Here is a 19,473-nt window from a genome sequence, read left to right as displayed (position 1 = left end):
ACTCCAGCCTGACTACCAAAAGAAATTTTAAGGAAGCTGGTACTCTAAATACTTTATCAGTGGGAACAAATACTGGTATCAACTTCCTGATTGATACCTTATACCAACTTCCTGGAAATCAAAAGTTGGCAAAACATATCAAAAATCTTAAGATATAAAATCTAGTCATTTATTCCTGAGAAACTAAATAAGAATGTGCATTAGATAAATAGCTCTTGAGTATCTGTAGCTTTGTTTTTATGCAGAAAAACTGTAGATATAACAGAGACAAGCACATTTCTGACCCTAAAAGTAATTTCTTCAATTCTGCAAAACAGAAATAAAAGATGTAATAACGGAGTTATAGTCAATACAACATAGTAAAGATTCTATAGGAAAACTAAGTGACAGAAACATTTGTGCTCTACTAAAAACAACTTGCTAGGACTAACAGGATTTGCAAAAGTGGAATATGTAGACAGAGAAATGAGGTATGTAAATGTTATAGTGGTTGTCTACTATAACATTTAGTGGTTATTATATATAGTTCTTTGTTTTTGAAATTTTCTACAACAAAGATACCACCATTGTAATACTTATTAAAACTTTTCAGACTAGATCAAAAAACTAAAACACTTGTCATAAATAAAAGTTATTTGTTTCCAGATTAGAATGAAAATTTCAATAACTACATCTACCTCAGTAACATACCTGACTGTTTTCCAGGCTTGACTTTTGGGTAAGCCAGTCTTGAAGGTTGGTGCTGGGCACGTAAGGAGCCTGGCGACCACTGGCAGGTTTACTTCCAAGGAGCCAATCATTGAGAGGGACCGCTGTGGTGTTGGATGCTGACTTCTGCTAATTATACAATACTTGTCAAATGTGATAGAGAGCTGAACAAAAACTCACATCACTCAAGTATTCTAATTTGACTTGCCACTGATCATGATCATGTACAAATTATAACTTCCCTAAGCCTCCTTCTTCAGAACTAAAAAGCAGAGCATATAGTTAATCTCCAGTATTCTTTTCAATTCAAACATCTATATTCATGTTGCCTTTAGAGGTAAATCATCTCTAGTAATTACAAAGAGTGATCTCCAAAAGAGAACTAAACTAGAGAATAATCTCGTAGGAGAAATTTCTCTCTTGCTCTTTTATTCTATAAAAACTTTATTTCTGACATTCAATCTCAAGGGCATTATTTCATAATGTGAACTCACTTAGCACAAGTGCCCTTTACAAACAAATAATAGTGAAAAAGATGTGATTCAGTCAAAATCTAAAGGAATTAAGTAATAATTTAATTACCAAAAACAAGATGACACTTTACCTGGTCTGGCAAAGGACTATAGCTTCTTTTCTCCAAGAAGGGCCCAATATTTGATGAGCTAGCATGAGCCATCAGGTGCTCAGGAATTTGCTTAAATTAAAGGCAAATTACATGTTAATGATGTTAATCTTTCATATCAAAAAAGTGAAAATTATTACTCCTAAATTTTTCAGAAGTATTAAGCAATATATTATTATTCCACTAGAACAAATAATCTTTACACTAAATTCAAAGATCTAATAGTTAGAACATCTAGAATTCAATCACTGGTCCCTAGATCTGTCAGTTCATCAATGTAAAAGATTAATGCTCTATTAATTTAATCAGAGCATGAAATTTCTGAAGTTTATGCAATTCTTCAGTAAACAATTATTCTTGAGGAAAAAAAAGTCTTAAAAATATATAGTGATGTTTCTTTTTTTTCTGGCACTGTATTATCAATTATAATATTGATGCTGGCAGGATTTCATGCATAAAACTTTCCAACACTACACCCTCCACCAGAAAAAATATCAACTTCCCTCTATCACCATCCCAATGTCCTCCACCATCCCTACGTGGGTATCTTATTCTCCCCTGCATTCCCTTCATAGTAAGATGCTTCCTGCTAAAGATCAATTCTCAGTTTCTGTTACCTTTGAGTATTTGTTGTTTCCTTACTATGTTTCTTTCTGTACCAAAATCACTCTATATCTATCCCTCTCCTAACTTCACTCAGCTTGATACTCTCTAGATCCATCCATGTAGCAGAAATAGTATGATTTCATCTTTCCTTATAGCTAATTATTCCATTATGTATATGTACCAGTCTCTTTACCTAGTTATCTGGTCTTGGACGCTTGGTTAGTACCCAGATTTTGGCTATTGCTAATGGTGCGACAATAAACCAGTGTTCTTCAAACCTTTTACACCAGGGTACTGTCTACTGAAGACCACTGTCCTAGGCCATATAAAACAACACAGGTGTGATGTTTTAGGTGTGTATAGGTACAGATGTGTACTAAGAATCATTTGAGGTCAACTTTACTCACAATGGTTTTGAGTGACCCAAATGTGGTGATGGCCTGGCGCAGAGTAGTTGTATCTGCTTCAAAAAGCAGGATAGTTGAATCTTCAGGCTTGAGAGTCAAATTACCCATTCTAGGGAGAAAGAAATGAGTAAAATCTGGTTACTTTTAAGGAAAGTCTATTTCAAATTCATCCAAAACAAAAGCCAAATATGGGAGGAATTTAATTTAAATGCACTTTTCTTTAAAAAAAAAAAAAACAATTAACCAAGCATTAGTTTATTAAATATATAAAGCAATGATTTTTACCATAATGTAGATGTTAAATCTAATTTATGCAAAGAATTAAAAACCTGATTTGTTTTGGTTTTGAGTCACATCCAGTGATGCTAAGGAAATCATGCAATGCTGCTGGAAATCAAATCCAGGCCTCTGGCTTACAAAGCATAGGCACTAGTCCTTTGGCCTCTTTCCCTAGCTATCATTTTTTTTTTTCAGTACATTTAAGTCAAATAAGCACGGACTGCCTGAACACATGTAAGTGCTTCCTGGGCACATGTTGCCTACAAACGTCACCCACACATTCCCTCTTGAGATGTGTACTTTCATACTTTCCTACTTTAATGCTGGTGTGTACCACCTCTCTCTACATTCCAGAGAAGCCCATTTCTCTCTTAAGAATATATCTTAACCTCTCTCCTCATTTCCCTTTATTTCCCAGTAAAGTTGTTATACTTCAAAACCAAAATATACTCAATAGTCAAAATATAGTCAATATAGCCAATAGTCAAAACAATCAAAAAAGGTTGTTACCTTTCCAGGCACACAGAGACTTGATTGGCTAGATCTTTGTTTTGGGTGCACTCCAGTTGATGAATTAGACAATTAAACTGTCCCAGTAACTAAAAGAAAATTAGAGCCATTTAAACACAACAGTACTATAAATATCAGTGTACCCAAATTTAACAAATAGCACTAAGAGTTGACTTTTATTTGATCTCTATTAATGTTGAATAAAAGGAAAGATATTCCCTGGAAACTCAAAACCCTACTCTTATATTTATAACCTTTTAGTCCCCTTACCCAGTAGAGCTGCTGGGCCTGCTGCTGAAGTGTCTCCTCTTTGAGCTGATAGATTAGATCTACTTGTTCATACAGCCACACCTCACGGCTTCTAAGGCATTCCAGATGACGACTAATACAGCTGTGAATCTGAGCTTTGACCTAGGAAACAAACACATGCTTTATTAGTGTTATAAACCTATCCTATGGAAGAATTCTATCCTATAGAAGAATAAGATTTTTAAACTTTTGAAGTTCACTATTTTTTGTTGTTGTTGTTGTTATATCCAATTACATCTATGGAGTATCTTCCCAGGGCTCAGTGGGGGGAAGGGGACAGATAAGAAGTGTGTGTATTGGGGGGAGGGGAGGTTAGTGTTCCAAAACCCACCCATGAAATCACAAAAAATTTCAATTGGCCCAGGCTGGAGCAATAGCACAGCAGGTAGGGTGTGTGCCTTGTATGCAGTCGACCCGGGTTTGATTCCTCTGTCTCTCTCAGAGAACCCGGCAAGCTACCGAGAGTATCTCGCCTGCACGGCAGAGCCTGGCAAGTAGCCATGGCGTATTCAATATGCCAAAAACAGTAACCAGTCTCACTTGGAGACATTACTGGTGCCCCCTAGAGCAAATCAATGACCAACAGGATGACAGTGATACAGTGATACATTGATAAGAATTATATCACAAAGGTCCATCAAAATTCTAAAATACTACCACAACACCTAAGAGCACTTGTGATTTGTGTTATCCTAAAGTAATTAAGAAAACATAAAATAATGTGTCTATTAAATTGATTCCCTTGTTGGAAGGGGATTAAGACTGTATTTTGCAAATTCTTTTTTTGGGAGGGGGTGGGGGGATCGGCAACAACTAGCAATGTTCAAAGGTTACTCCTGGCTCTGTGATCAGGAATTACTCCTGGCAGTGCTTGGGGGACCATATGGGATGCCAGGGATTGAACCCAGGTAGACTATGCAAGACAAGTGCCCTACTGACTGAATTCTACTATCACCCTGGCCCCTATTTTGCTAATTCTTTTCTGTTCTCAACCCACGAATGAATAATTCATTTATGGTAAGCTAACTTAGTAAAGTGATACCATTATAATTCAATGTGTAGAAGATTATTAGGGTATACAATTTTTTTAAATTATAAATTAGGAGCCAGAGCAATAGTACAGAAGGTAGGGTGCTTGCCTTGCCCAAGGCCAATCTCAATTCGATGTCTCGCACTGCAGATGGTCCCCTGAACCCAACCAGCAGTGATCCTTGAGCACAGAGCTAAGAGTTAAGTCCTGAGCACTGCTAGATATGGCACAAAAATCAAACTAAATATGCAACCATTATGTTGAGAGTGAGTAGTCCAAGCATTCCATTCCTTTAAAACACAACTTTATTATAGGAAAAATTATGTTTGGGAGCATGGGAAATAGCTTATAGGGCTGAAGCACATGCCTGGCATACATAGGACATAGTTGTAACTCAAAGATTAAATTCAAAAATTAAGAAAAAAAAGCTACAAATTATCCATGAGCATCCACATTAACAAAATTATATTTTAAAACAATTTTCTTTTGGAAATAGGGGAGCTGGGGGCAGCCAGGGCTACATCTGGCAGTGCTTACTGGGCCATGCAGTGCTGGAAACTGAACTCAGGGTTGCATGCATGTCAAGCATGACTTCCAACCCACTGAACTATCTCACATACACCCAAACATCATTTTTTCTATAATAAAGTTGTAGTTAAAAGTTATGAAATACTATTAGACCAAAGGAAAACAAACTTCACTCTGGCTTAATATTAACAGATAAAGTAGAACCATGCCACCCAAGTTAAAAGGTGGCAAGTGACATGCTGAAATATCCCATATGCAACAAGAGGATAATATATGGTGATTCGCAGAGAGACCAAACAGAGGAGCAATCAAAAATGGACACTGAGGGTCAGGATATAGCTCAGCAGGAAAGCTTCTGCCTTGCATATATATATATATATATTGCATATATATTATATATATATATATATATATGAGAGGCTTGGGTCCAACCCCCAGCACCAGAAAAATAAAATAGACTGATGTGGATTTTCTAAAGTAGTGTAAGGTTTTCACACTCTTCCCTTTGGAATCAATGGCACCAATATTTCAAGCAAATATAAGAAATAAAGATGAAACTTTTTGGCTGGCACGGAGAAGCCAATCTCTTGGCCATGCTTTTAACCAATCTGTGCTAAAAGTCCAGACAACAGAAAAGAAAAGCATAGAATCACACCTCTCGCAAATTATCTTTAATTTGCTGTTCAGCTCGAAGAACTCCACCAATAGCGAGTTCCAAGTCCCTCCGTGCATCACAACACCTCAAGAGGGGTTCTCTATTAGTGGAGCAGCCACTCTGGTCCTGTGAGGTACTCATTCTGTTCTCTGTTCCTTTAAAAGAAAAAAGTTATAAGAACATGAGTTTAAGTTGCTAATTACAGTACAAATAAAGTCATGGTGACACAAGCTTTTATTTTATAGATTTAGAGGTAAAAGCTAAAAGATCTATAAGAGCCCATAATTACTTTGAAAAGAATGTCCATACCAACAGTTTGATAAATAGTTGGGACGTTGTTTAGGTATGGTATGTGTCTCAATTTATGAATGAAATTTTTTATACTTTTGTTGGGTGGATTTTTAAAAATTTAGGAAGAGTTTAGGGCTGAAGTCATAGCAAGGAAACTTTCCAAAATATAAATCTACCTAAAATACTTCATGAAATTCTAATAAAAGGAATTGATATAGATTAAAAAATTTTCATAAGCTCCAGCTTATGAGAAATTAAGAAATCAAAATAAAAAGAATAGCATATAACCAATGATATAATGAGACTGGGAACAGAAGAAAGTCAGAAGAACAAAGTGAAGCTTGACTAGGCCTTTGAAAGAACAGTTTAGTGTTTATTCTATGCAGATCTAAAATCGGTTATGTTTTCCAAACACTTAGAAAAAGCCAAATCACTGTAGCCCAGCAGCTAAATTCTGTGACAGCAAAGTTATTTTCTTCTTAGAGGTTTTATATAAAACTAGCCAGTCAATATAATGCTGTAAACACCTATCTGCATGATAGTAACAAGTTATGTAAAAGTATGTGGATTAAACAGAAGAATAACCTAAGTAAATCATAAGGTTATTTTTTATAAAGTACTTCACATATGACTTGAAGTAAGTTTGTTATTTATAGTGGCATGTTCCTTTCCCTCAATTACTCAAGTGCTTTCCTAAATTACTGGGATAAAAAAATTAAGGCAATTAAAACTAGAGATAATATGAGGCTATGACAGAAACATTACCTTATAATCTTTATGTAACTCTTAAATTTTATAAAATAAAATTCACTGCAGGGGTGGGGTAGAGTTGGGTCACACCCAACAGAGCTCAGGACCTCTGTGCGACTGATTCCGTACAGAGTGTGCAAAGGGATCACTCCTGGCAGGGGGCAGGGATCATGTGGTGCCTGGGGATCCAACCAGGGTTGGCTGTGTGCAAAACAAGTGCCTTACTCACTGTATTAACTCTCTCTCCAGTCCCCAAAGCCCGGTCTTTTAAATCTGGATAGGAAAGGACAAGATGAAACACTGCTTTAAAAAGATGGAGACAGAAGAATTAGAACTGTTTAAAATAAACCAAAGAAGGTAGGAAATTAATAGAAGACATTTAAAGTAATGAATCAATTCCCTAACCGTCCTAAACACGGTGGCCTCAGAGAAGTCAGCTTTTAGCTGAACAGCAGCTTAAGGTGTAGATTCCTCTATAACTGTACCTTGAGACTTTAATTGGCCTTGACTGCATCTTCCAGCTAAGTTTATCTTAGGACCAAGTAGCTAGCCAAAAACTGAAAAGAGACAAAGCACTATGTGTTCCACCATCAGAAATAAAAAAATGAAAGGAAACCCGATAGGCTTTATTTTTTCCATCTAAGCAAAAGATTCACATTCAGGAACTACCAGGTTCCTCTAAGAAACTCTGAAAACATTCAGGAAATTTCTAACTTCCCCTTGTTATTTTGTTAAAAGTCCATTTTCCCCACAATCAACTCTAGAAAGGAAGAACTGGGCAAGAGAGATCGTACTAGGGGTTACTACTGTCTTGCATGTGGCTGACCCCAAATGGATCCCAGACAAGCATATGGTTCCTAGAGCACCGGCAAAAGTGACCACTGATACAAAGTCAGCAGTACCCTAGAGCACCACCTGGGTGGCCCATGTCCCTTGACAACCCCCTAAAAAGAAAGAGCTTTGGCTAGATTTAATCAGAGAACCCATGGAGTGTTTTTTTTTCTTCAAGCTTTCTAATACTAGCTGCACACCAGCTATTTTGCTGCCCCTTTAAAAGCAAAGGTGTTAAGGGGCCGGAGCGATAGCACAGCGGGTAAGGCATTTGCCTTGCACGCGGCCGACCCGGGTTCGATCCCCGGCATCCCATATGGTCTCCCAAGCACTGCTAGGAGTAATTTCTGAGTGCAAAGCCAGGAGTAACCCCTGAGCATTGCTGGGTGTGACCCCCCCCCAAAAAAAAGCAAAAAAAAAAAAAAAAAAGCAAAGGTGTTAAAAAGCACTAGTATACGCTTTAAAAACATTGTCTTTGAAAAATACCCATACAACACAAGTGAAATATTGGCTTGACATTTGGAAAGCTGGAGAATCATTTCATTACCATAAATTACTACATTTGTACTTAGTTACAGGTAAAACACACTTAGCTATTTTTCATATATTAACCAACATTTAAGAGAGTCTCTTGCCCACACGCCTGGCTATCTTCCCCGGGGCCCCTTGGAGGGGATGGGCTCCAGCTTCCCTCCCCACCCCGAGCAGAGTTCCCAGCGGCCAAAGACCACCGGAACCTAACTACAGCCATGTTCCAGGCCCCTCTCCACACGTTTTTGAACGAGCCTCATGCATGAAGGTACCGGCAGAGGAACCCAGTTGTGTGTAATCCCATCAACGGCCAACATCCAGAGACTTAAAAGCAAGCTCCCAGAAGCGCGTGGCTGCTTTGCAGCCACGTGATATCTTGTAGCCTGCTTCTCCCTCTGGGAGAAACTGGCAAGCTTCTGAGAGTTTCCTGCCCACATGGAAGCCTTGTGAGCTTCCCATGGTGTTTTCATATGCTAAATCCAGTAACAAGCTGGATCCCATTCCTTTGACCCTGAAAGAGCCTCCAGTGGGACATAATTGGAAGGGCCAAGTCGAGAGAGACTTCTAAGATCTCAGGGAAAGGACGAATGGGGAGGTTACTGAGCCTACTCGAGAAATTGATGATTAATGGGATTTCATGATCATGAACCAACCTTTACCTTTATCAAATTCCTGGCACAGTGTAATCAATAATAAAATTAAAATGTTTCTTCTGGAGAGATAGTACAGTGAATAGAGCATTTGCCTTGCATGCAGCTAATGAGGTTTTGATCTCCAAAATCCCATATGTTATCCTGAGCACAGCCATGAGTGATCCATGAGCACAGAACCAAGAGTGTGGCACTGCTGGATGTGCCCTTCACCCCCCACCCCAAAAAAGTGAGACATTAGCTCCATGTACACACCTACCAATCTACACAATTTTCTTTAATGCTGCAGTTTATTGTTATTAAGCTTAGTAATGTGGAAGAAATCTCCACCTTTGGTGTATAGAAAATAATACCAAAGCTAGGAAAAACTTGGAAGGAAAAAGACCCTGACTAATAATCATTCAGTGCCCTTTATCAATGCTATGATCTTGGACATTTTGCTGTTCTTGAACCTACGGTCTTAATTTGTAAGAGAGGAAAACCATACCTATGTCTCAAAGTTAAAAGGAGGCTACCATCATTGTTTAAGAAATAATAACTCCCCATACTGCACAACATAGCAAAAGCAAAACAATTATGGTAAAAAATAGTCTAAACCAGAAGTTCCCAAACTTAATTGGCTTACTGACCCCCTTCCAGAAAATACTTAACTGCCCATGACTATACCAGAAGCTCCTACTACCCCATTCTAATACCCCTCTGGGAAGCAGTATCAATTACTCTGGGAAATACCAATCTACATTCTTTAATATGTACCTTATCTTTAATAATAAGTGTATAATCTTATATACTTATTATCCTTAATAATAAGTATATAAAAGTATATACACTTTTGTCCCAGTCACCCATAATCAAAACTATACCAAACAAACACAAAAATCCAGGTTAAGGGAGATGAGAGGGAGAGTCTGGAATGTGCAGGCTAGGCCTGACTTTGATATCCCCTGCCTACAGCCGACTATGACTCTGGGACTCTCCCCCACTGTCTTCCTAGCACTTAACGAGAAAGACATACATCAAGCACATCTGGGATGTGGCAACTATTAAAAAATAATAACCCATAGGAAAAGCATTTTATGTTCTGTATATTACTAAATTTGAAAAACTGACTGGATATTTGGTATCTAACTGAAACAATAGATATTGGGCCGTTTATAAAAATTTTCAGGAAAAACCAGCAACACAATAATATTTCCCATTAAATTTTACCGTGAGACATTTTGTCACATTTACTATTAGTTTAAATGGGCGATTTATATCACAATCTAAACTTAATAACTTAATATACACCTTGCTCTCACCCAACCTACTCATTATAAAGACAAGTAGTTTCTGAACTTTCAATTCATAATATTTTTTAAACCACACACATAATAAAAACTAAAGTTGCTTTAATAAAGTAAGGCAATGGAGAAGCAGCGTGGTGTCCGCCATATTATGAGGACTATTAAGCAGGTACAAACTTGGTGGCGTGGGAAGGAGAAAAAAAAAAAAAGACTTATGAACTTGAAACAGCAGCAAGCGTGGGCAGTCTCGGGCCGGGGGCCATACCGGCTGGTGCTCCACTTTTGTGTGGCTGCTCTGCTGCTGATAGACCACGATCCGGAGGCCAGCTAGACTACTTTTGGTCCCAGCAACTGCTTGCAGCCATGTCTCTAGACTGTGAACTAAGCCATTGCCCCATGCTTCCCCAGGAAGGGAAATAATGCAATTTCTAACATAAATCTCCCTGGACTTAATTACTAAAATACTAAAATACAGAAATCCTAAAATACAGACTTCCTATCTCATCATCCTCAGCAATGGAAAACTAATTATCAAATGCTTCCTTGTCAATAGGGCTGTTTTTTTTTGGGGGGGGGGGAACTCCAACAACAATAGTGAGTTTTGTGTTGAAATATGGAATGTAATCAAGGTAAAGAGAAAATGAAGTGAAATTTATCAGCTACGCAGGCGGGGGTGAGGGGGTAGGAGGCATACTGGGGTTTTTGGTGGTAGAATATGGGCACTGGTGAAGGGACCAGTGTTCGAGCATTGTATAACTGAGACATAAGCCTGAGAACTTTGTACTTTCCACATGGTGATTCAATAAAATAAATAATTTAAGACAAAAAAAATTTAAGGCAATAAAATCAGCATAATTTAAAATCACTTAATACTCAAGTTATCTGCCTTTACACATGCGATTTACAGGAAATCAACTCCAGCAAATCAACTTTCCAAATAGAAACTGAAAACTGGACACATATTTCTACCATCTAATGTCAAGAAGACTTTATGACCTCAAAAGCAACGGTGACACAAGTGATTTTCCCCAGAGATACTTTCCAGAGAGCTCAGTGGTCCTATGAAGCCTCAAACCTCAGCAAAGTTTGACCACAGTTCCAAATTGAGCCCCACTCAGTATGCTGGCTTGTGGGCCAGGTTCCTGCTGCTGTCCAGGGAGGATAGTACTTCAATGGCCAGATTCCAGTAGTGAGAACCACCCTGACTTGAAGATTTTGTTTCATTTATCTAGGATTGGGGTGAAAAGCCCCAAGTTGATGGCCAAAAACCCGAGTACATCAGCCACCCACCATGTCCATCAGTTAGGTGAGGCCTATCCTCCAGCAAGCAGAAGCAAGCACGACGGTGCAGAAGGCCAGCAGTAGGTTCCTCCTCTTGGAGGGCACCCTCCCGCCTCCCAGCAGACCAATGCCTCCCCTGGCTTTTTGCCAGTTCCAACCACAGAACCTCACCTGTGAGGGTCAGGGCCCCCCAGCTCCAGCTTAGGCATCTTCATCCCCACCCCCACCCACTACCTCCAGTGAAATCAGCCAGGGACAAACCAGGGAGAGAGGGCACCAGGAGCTCCTCACCAGCCCCTCATAAGCCCCTCCTGCTCCAACATTAGTCCAGGTCCACCCTCCCGGCACCAAAGCCTCAAGGTGTCTATGATTTTAGGATCCTGCTGAAAAACAGAGCAGAGATATCACTAAGAAAGCTTACAAACTTACAAACGGAATACTTCTAGCCAACAGCTTCTGGCTCCTGCTGAGATAAGGGTTACAACACAGCTGCTCACAAGCCTTTGGCTTGTTTTCAGGTCCTCACATAGCCATTCCCATCTGTGATCTACCAATACCGAAACCCATCCCAAGTCTGTTTCTGATTCCTCCTGTTTCTTACTCAAGCTTGGTTTCAGTTCAGTACTGCCTTGAATGCTCAGGAATACTTTCAAGCAGCAAGTTGTTTCAATACCTACTACTATATGTAAGTGGTATGTGAAGACTTTTCTAGGTGCTGGGAATATCACAGTGAAGAGAGGGGCTAGGCTACTATAGAGTTAGATTCATATACACTAATAACACTACTAATGTTAATAATAATGGTAATAATACACAGTAGTAATGACATAACTATGGGACTAGACCCTTACGATACAAAATCTAGTTCTGCCAATCAGACTCTGTGGAACTTTAGTTAACCATTCTGTGCTTGTTTCCCACCTATGAAACAGGAAAAATGATGGACCCAACTCAGTGAGAACTATATGATTAGCATATATAAAATGTGTAGTGCTATTCCAGACACAAAGCAAATACTACTTATCTGTTGATCATCATGCTCTTGGTACCTCTAAATTTAATTTCCTCCCCATGCTTCCAAATAATCTTTATAACCTACATATTCAATCAAGTCAGAAGATAAAATCTAAACAGCACTGTCATTTCTTTTCAATATTTTTTGTTTTAAATTTTGGATTGTACACAATTATTCTGGGGAACTACTCCCAGTACTAACTGGAGGACAATAACATGCTGGGGATCAAACCCAAGGCTCCTGCATGCTTCAATCTTTTGAGCAATTTCACCCTGCTCTTAATCACTTGGGAATGGGGGTTGTTTGGGCCACACACACTGGTGCTCAGGGTGATACCAGAGGTACAAAACATAATCATGACCATTGTATGCAAAGCAAGTACTTATCTCCTATGACCTGAAAAATTACACTAAAAAATCCTCATGCTCAAATATCCCTCATCCCTCAGATTTAAGTTTGCAGTTGTCTGCTTTATCTCTCAAGCAGCTTCTGGAATCTCATTAGGATATCTACTACCAAAAAGAACAAGAAAACAATTTCTAAGTCAAAATACCTTTTATAAAATGCAAATGGACCAGAGAGATAGCAGAGTGGGTAAAGGTGCATATGGTACCCTGAGTAGAAGACAAGAGAAAGACCTGAGCATGACAGTGTGCAACCCCTCACCAAAAAAATGTTTTATTAAAAAAACTTAGTTCTGAATAATGAAAGTTATGGTTGAAGTTTCTGTCTAGAAAAAGGGGACTTCTCAGTCTATTAAAATACTCCACTGTAGAACTTTAACCCCAAGCCAGAGAGACAATATAGTGAAATCATATGCCTAGTATGCAGACACATTCCCTGTTTGATCACTGGCACCACACAATCTCCCTGCATCAAAGAATGCACAGAGAGCCAGAAGCACTGCCTGGTAGCCTGGGTATATCCCTGGCACTACAGGGCCCAGAAGGCAGGCCTACAAGTCCCTTGGGGACTTGTACTGAACCACCAGTCACACTGGCTGAAAATTCCAAGAAGGGGCCCCAGGGGCTCCTGAACACCCTTTGAGGCCTTGGAGACCTCTACCCCATCCCCACTCTTGTAATAATAATGAAAGAACTTAAGTCCCTTATGTGGCCTTGTAAAATAGTCAAAATGTAGTAAATACAGAAAAACTTAGTTGACCATTAATTGCACTCTCTCACCTGAATTCCCATGGAATTATAGTTACTGAGTATTTATTTCATCCATCAGCCCAGCTTTAGTTGCTGTTGTAACCATGTAATAAATAAAATATGGCATAAACAAAAAACGAAAGGGGGAAATTACAAAATTCTAGTAATTTGCACTGAGATTCCTTTGTAAGTAAACTTGGTCTTGAGGGCCATATCCTGTGGTGCTCAGCCTTACTCCAGGCTCTGAGTTCACTTCTGGCTGGTTTAGGGAATATACAGGGCACCTGGATCAGCCGCATGCAAGGCAAGAGCCTTAAGCACTGTACTATATCTCTGGCCCCTTACAAGTAACTTTATGTTCCCGTAAGCATTATTTGAGTCATCACAAAAATTCTTTCCTAAAGGGGAGAAATTTATAAAGCATTTTACCTTTCTTCAATATTTCTATACTGTGTCCAAATAAGAAAATAATCTATGACTAGTATATCATCTCAACTATAGAGATCATACAACTGCATCTCTTCAGTGGCTCCCCACTTGCCTAATGGATAAAGTCCAACTTTTGGGGTGGGGAACATGGTATTTGGATCACATTCAGGAATTCTAAGAGGCCTTTTCTGGTACCCTGGTGTCAGTATCAAAATGCAGTTGGCCGCATGCAAGGCAGTGCCTTGGAGCTGGAGAGTTAGTAAATGAGTAGGATGCTTGCCTTGTAAAAGGCCAGCACACGTTCAATCCCTGGCATTCCAGACGGTCCCCCAAGGTCCATGCGGAGTATTTCCTAGGTGTAAAACCAGGGCTAACCCCTGAACATAACTGGGTGTGACCCCAAAAGCAAAAACAAAAGGCAAGAGCTTTAATCCCAGTACTACCTCTCCAAGCTCCAATTTTTGGGGGGACTGTGTTTTTGTGCCACACTGAGCTGTGCTGGCTAATTGCTTAGCAATGTTACCTAGTGGTGCTCAGGACTGTATGTGGTACTTGGGATTTGAAATGAGGTTAGCTGCATGCAAGGCAATGCTCACAAATGTCTTATTAAAGTAATAAAGTGCACTATTTTCTTGCTGTAGACTGCTGTTTAGACTGTCTTTCCTGCTATGCAGCCTCCACACCATGAACCGCGAGACAAGCTGTTCCAAGTCTAATTAGACAGGATTACTTACTCAATTTGTTTCTCCTCTCTAGCAATGCCAGTTTCTTCCTATTTCCACACCAGTTCATTTTCTGACTGCTCAAATCAGGAGTCATTGCATCTACAAAGCCTTTCCTACCCAAGTACCCACTCAATTGCAGTTTTCTCCAATAAAGTTTGTTGCCTCCTCTGAGCCCACTGTAATGTGTACAGGTTCCCCCACTCTGAACTGGGTAATGTGTTACACTAATTGTAACTTGTGTAACTTTTTGGTCTGAGAACTCACTTATTAAAAAAGAGACAGTCTTATTTGACTTTGTTTGCACTAACACTGAACAGACATCCTGTTAGCTAGACTGTATCACCAATCCCCCTCAATTCTCTGTATTTTGCAGAACTGACAAAGAAAATTGTTTTCCAACTAAAGGGGTGTAGGCCAGTCTCTCTGCCATGTCAACAGAATACTGGCAGTCAAAAACCTCCAGAACCCAATCACCACCAGGCTCACGACCGATCCCCACAAGTTGGAGTGGAGCCCCTCAAACACAAGAATGAATCAGCTGAAAACCTCAGTTTTGCCGTTTTTGTGACCGCCAGGCTTCTGAGGAAGCCAGAAAGGGCAACCTCCAACCAAATCCCTGTTTTCCCAGAGCCTGGTGGCCATGCCTACGAACCACCTCCGATCCATTTAAAGTCAGTAAGGGCCATGATCCAGAGACTAACAAATAAATCTTGCAAGAGAGCCACAAGTTGTAGCACCCTATCCAAAATTTCAGAATCCCTGGAGTACGTGACTGCTTTCACAGTAGCATGAGGTTTTATACTACACTCCACATGAAAGGCTTGGGTAGTGGGGAGGGTAACAAAAGGTGTTAGGTGTTAGGAAGGTGTTAGGTGGTGGGATTGACGTTGGAATACTGAATATGATAAATTAATGTGAACTATTTTTTTGAAATAAAATAAAATCAGAAAAAATTAGAAGGAAAAAGAAAAAGGTGTCCCTGGAAGCTGTGCTATACCAAACCTGTGACACCTAACCTCAACAGGGATTAATATATACTTGATACGTGAATGAATGAAGCAATAAAAACAGAAGCTCAAGTTCAGACCTCTGGCAATAAGTTTGGTCAATTGTATTTTAAACTTAATATACCACTCCAGGAAGGCCTACATTTATTCAAGAAGGTTTTTCAGAGATGTGTCTAGCCAACTATCACTGTAGTTTTCTTCTAAACAAAACTGTCAAGCTTATTCCTCTAAAAACCACAATTCCAGAAAGGATGCTGAGATAGTTTTTTCTGGACAAGAGATCCATCAAATCTCAGCCACACAGATTCATAACCCTCAGCAAATCTGCAAATTAAAGAGGAAATATTAACTGCTTACAGCAAACTATTTCCCCCACCCCCCTCAGATTTTGCAGTACCAAAGAAATTCCAGTTGACATCACAGAAGTTCAGTGTGCTTACACTTTTAGAAATAGGGTGGAGGGCTAACTACAAAGTGAATCTTTTTGCCATATAATATGGTCAAGAATAAGAAAACATGTTATTTTATAATCTTGGTGATAATACTATTTTTATCCCTGATTTTCTATGGTAAGCATCTTGTGGTTTTCCCCATAGAAGAAAACAAGTGATAAAACATTTCCTTCCTCTACAGTCTGGAGGACTAGCAATAATGCCAAAATAAAACTCAAAATATAATCAAAATTATGTTTTTATGAAATTTGCAAATGCCAAACTTAGATTTAATCACATAATTATGTCCCATACTGCTAAGAAACTTCATCTACTTTATTATTTACCTCCACACTGAACTGCACTGCGAAATTTGTAGAGCATTCAAAGCAAGGTTGAATCAGAGGAATATTAAGCTTCAAAAGTGCTCCCTCAATTACTCCTAGCCCCCAAAAGGATTCTATTGCATAATCAAGTCCAGAAAAAAAACAAAACAGGGTAAGTTGAAAAAGAATGGCTAAGTCAGGGGGGAAAATCATTCACAACAGAAGTTAAAACATCATTTCAACAAAAGAGGTTTGTTATGTTAAAATCAGGTTCTTTCCGCATTGATTTTGTTGAGGTTAAGTCAAAAGAACACTCTCAAAGTTACTACTTTGTCAATGACTCTAAAGGTCACTGTTACTACTTGCTGATCAATCTATTTCAAGATTTATGCCAGAATTTGGGCTGGAGTGATAGCACAGCGGGTAGGGCATTTGCCTTGCACGCAGCGGACCTGGATTTGATTCCCAGCATCCCATATGGTCTCCTGAGCAGGAGATGATTCCTGAGTGCAAAGCCAAAAAGCAAAACAAACAAACAAACATGCCAGAATTTGAAGTATTTATTGTAGGCCAGATGGGACATTTATACGGTATGACCATAATGTTATAATTTAATAAGTGAAAACAAGCTGGAAATAACTAGATGGTCATTCCTTTTATAAGCACAGAAACCCTACTAATACTACTGGCCTCATGGGCCAAGGAGGTAGCTAAAAAAGAGCAGAAGTTATTTTTAAAAGACTTTTAAAAAAGGCAGAGTTGGATCCCCAGTAATACACGGTCCCCAAAGCAACACTGGTAACCCCTAAATATCACATAAGAAGTAGCTCCCATGGTTGAAGGAATATGGCCCCCAAACCAAGAACTGCTGGCCAGAATAAAAGTGGTCATGGGGCCAAAGAGTACAGCTGGTAGGGCACTTGCCTTACACGTGGCAGACCTGGGTTCAATCCCCAGCACTGGACCCCAGAACCCCATGATCCTCTGAGTGCCAGATGTTATCCCTGAGAACGGAGACAGAGTAAGCCCTGAGCACTGCTGGGTGTCACCGAATAACAAAAAAGTGGTCAATTTAGCCTATGTCAAATGAATTGTTGCTGTGCTCTGTGCTGAAAAGAATATATTCAGAAATATCTACTCTGTAAACAAAGCCAAAATAAAATAGTGACCCAAAACGTTAAGAGTGCTGAAAAAAATAGCAAGAAATGTAATTAAAATGCCATAAAAACTCTACAGTTCCTTCACAAAACTGAACCAAGACTGAAAAATACATAGTGGTTGGTTCGTAATTATAGCCACCCGACCTTCCCTCCTAACTGGCACATAAACAGATATTGAACTCACTGGGCTCCACACTACCACTAATAAATTTTCTCTGAACCAGCGGTACATCTTGGTGCATATGCTATATACTGAGAAGTCTCCATACTCTGAGACTGCAATAATTTTTAGAGCGAGTCCAAGATTAATACTAAGCACTTAGGATAGTGCCAGACACATGGGAGCTTTATGGGTATTTCTATTACTTCAGGACAGAGAAAGGGGTACGATTATGAAAGAAGATATTTTATACAACTCATATTTTAATTAAAGCCAACATCATCTCTCTCTTGATCCTGTAGGTATGTCACAGCTGTGGCCCATGTCTCCCTTTCCTCTGGGCACAAGAACCCCGGCCCTGCACCCCTAATCCCAAAGATGCTCCGGGCTCTGCCTCAGGGCACCTTCCTCCAGACATCCTCAAGCTCACTCCTTCATTTCCAAATTCACCTCCTCCAGAAGGCCATCGTTCATCACTATCATATACAAGTCCTTCCTCTATGCGCTACCCCAGTAAATTGAATTTTTCTCCAAAGTCCTGCCACAAACTACTTGCTAGCAAACATTTTTAAGTATTCTAAATTCAGAAACGCCACACTTGGGACCCCAGTGCAGAAAGCATCGTCCTACAAAGTAACTCAAGAGTCCTCTGAACCATCTTTCCAAGGTACCAAGTGGGCAGAAGAACTCATTCTAGCCCAAAGGTAGGTTGTGGCGAGTCTTCTCCAAATTAAAAAATGGAAGTGTGTGTGTGTGTGTGTGTGTGTGTGTGTGTGTAAAAAAAAAAAAAAGCTCTGCTCTAAGTAGATTTTAAAAGCCTGGTCTTGTCGGATTAGCAGCCTGTTCTGGGGCGGCAGAGATAACCTTTGCAAGAGCGAGGTTTGAGCCCCAGCACCGCAGGCCCCGCCCGGCGCCACCCCAAGCACAGAGCACCAGAAGCCTTCACGCCCCATTTGGGTGTAGCCCCCCAAAAATCAAAAGCAACAACAAAATCGCTCTACTAGGCAGCCATTGTATATCGCACGGTCCTGGGCACTGGGCACCCGGCCCCCGAGGCTACTGACAGGACTGCCCCGGTCCTCGCCACAGGCATCTATCTCGGCGACAGGCAGGGCTGTGCCCAGCTCCCACAGCTCCCTTCTGGGCACCCAGAAGGGGAAAGGCCTGGAATGCGGCAGCGGGAGGAACTAGGGCGGGCGCCCCCCAACCCCATCCCCATCCCCCCGCCAGCCGCCCCGCCGCCGCTTCGCGTCTGTCAAACGGTGCCACATTCCTCTCTCAGGGCTGCCGGCAGAATCGCCGGTGTCGGTAAGCAACGACAGGTCGGCCCAGAGAACAGGAGGGGAAAACCCCAAACTACTGCGTCCTCCTTCCCATCCGATACGGAGCCCCCTCCTCGCTCGAGACCCTGGCCACAGCTGGCGACGTAGGGGGGGTCGGCCCGCGGCGCGGAAGGCCGGGCCGCCAGGCACTGGGAGAGCGTCAGAGGCCGGAAGGGAGGCGCGGGCAGGAGGCGGCGAGGCCCCCTCCGGGGGCGCGCGGAACGTGGGCGCCGGCCCCGGCGAGTGGCCAAACGCCGGCTGGGACGAGCAGGCCCGGGGAAGAGAAGAGAGACTGGAGTTCCGGATCCGCGCGTGGCGCACAACCTGAAAACGGGGACAACACTCTGCGGGCTACTCCGGGTCTTACCGAGTCCGAGTGCCGCTCCCACAGATTTGAGGAGAACCGTCAGGAGACTGAAGCTTGCTTTCTCGCGACCAGGGGGACTACAGGCTGAGTTCTCGCGAGAGCA

At 40.8% G+C, this 19,473-nt stretch overlaps 1 protein-coding gene across 3 annotated transcripts in view; it reads right to left on the bottom strand.

Moving 5' to 3' along the window:
- The window catches only part of NCOA4 (nuclear receptor coactivator 4), a 25,656-nt gene extending 6,183 nt beyond the window's left edge, over nt 1–19,473 (bottom strand). Inside the window, exons 1-7 of one of the 3 annotated variants that reach the window (XM_012932468.2) lie at nt 19,371–19,473; nt 5,655–5,809; nt 3,403–3,543; nt 3,133–3,221; nt 2,344–2,452; nt 1,313–1,402; nt 691–837 (exon numbers count right to left, since the gene is read on the bottom strand). In XM_012932468.2, coding sequence (XP_012787922.2) covers nt 691–837; nt 1,313–1,402; nt 2,344–2,452; nt 3,133–3,221; nt 3,403–3,543; nt 5,655–5,795 — 717 coding nt within the window. In that variant the 5' untranslated portion in view covers nt 5,796–5,809; nt 19,371–19,473. Of the gene's footprint in view, nt 1–690; nt 838–1,312; nt 1,403–2,343; nt 2,453–3,132; nt 3,222–3,402; nt 3,544–5,654; nt 5,810–6,924; nt 7,025–19,370 lie in introns of those variants that run through there. The other 2 variants (XM_055118714.1, XM_055118713.1) reach the window with 2 other exon arrangements.

The sequence above is a fragment of the Sorex araneus genome, chromosome 11, assembly GCF_027595985.1.
Source record: "Sorex araneus isolate mSorAra2 chromosome 11, mSorAra2.pri, whole genome shotgun sequence".
Classification (NCBI taxonomy): domain Eukaryota; kingdom Metazoa; phylum Chordata; class Mammalia; order Eulipotyphla; family Soricidae; genus Sorex; species Sorex araneus.
Note: the sequence above shows the minus strand (reverse complement) of the source record. Positions and strands in the feature narration are given on the sequence as shown.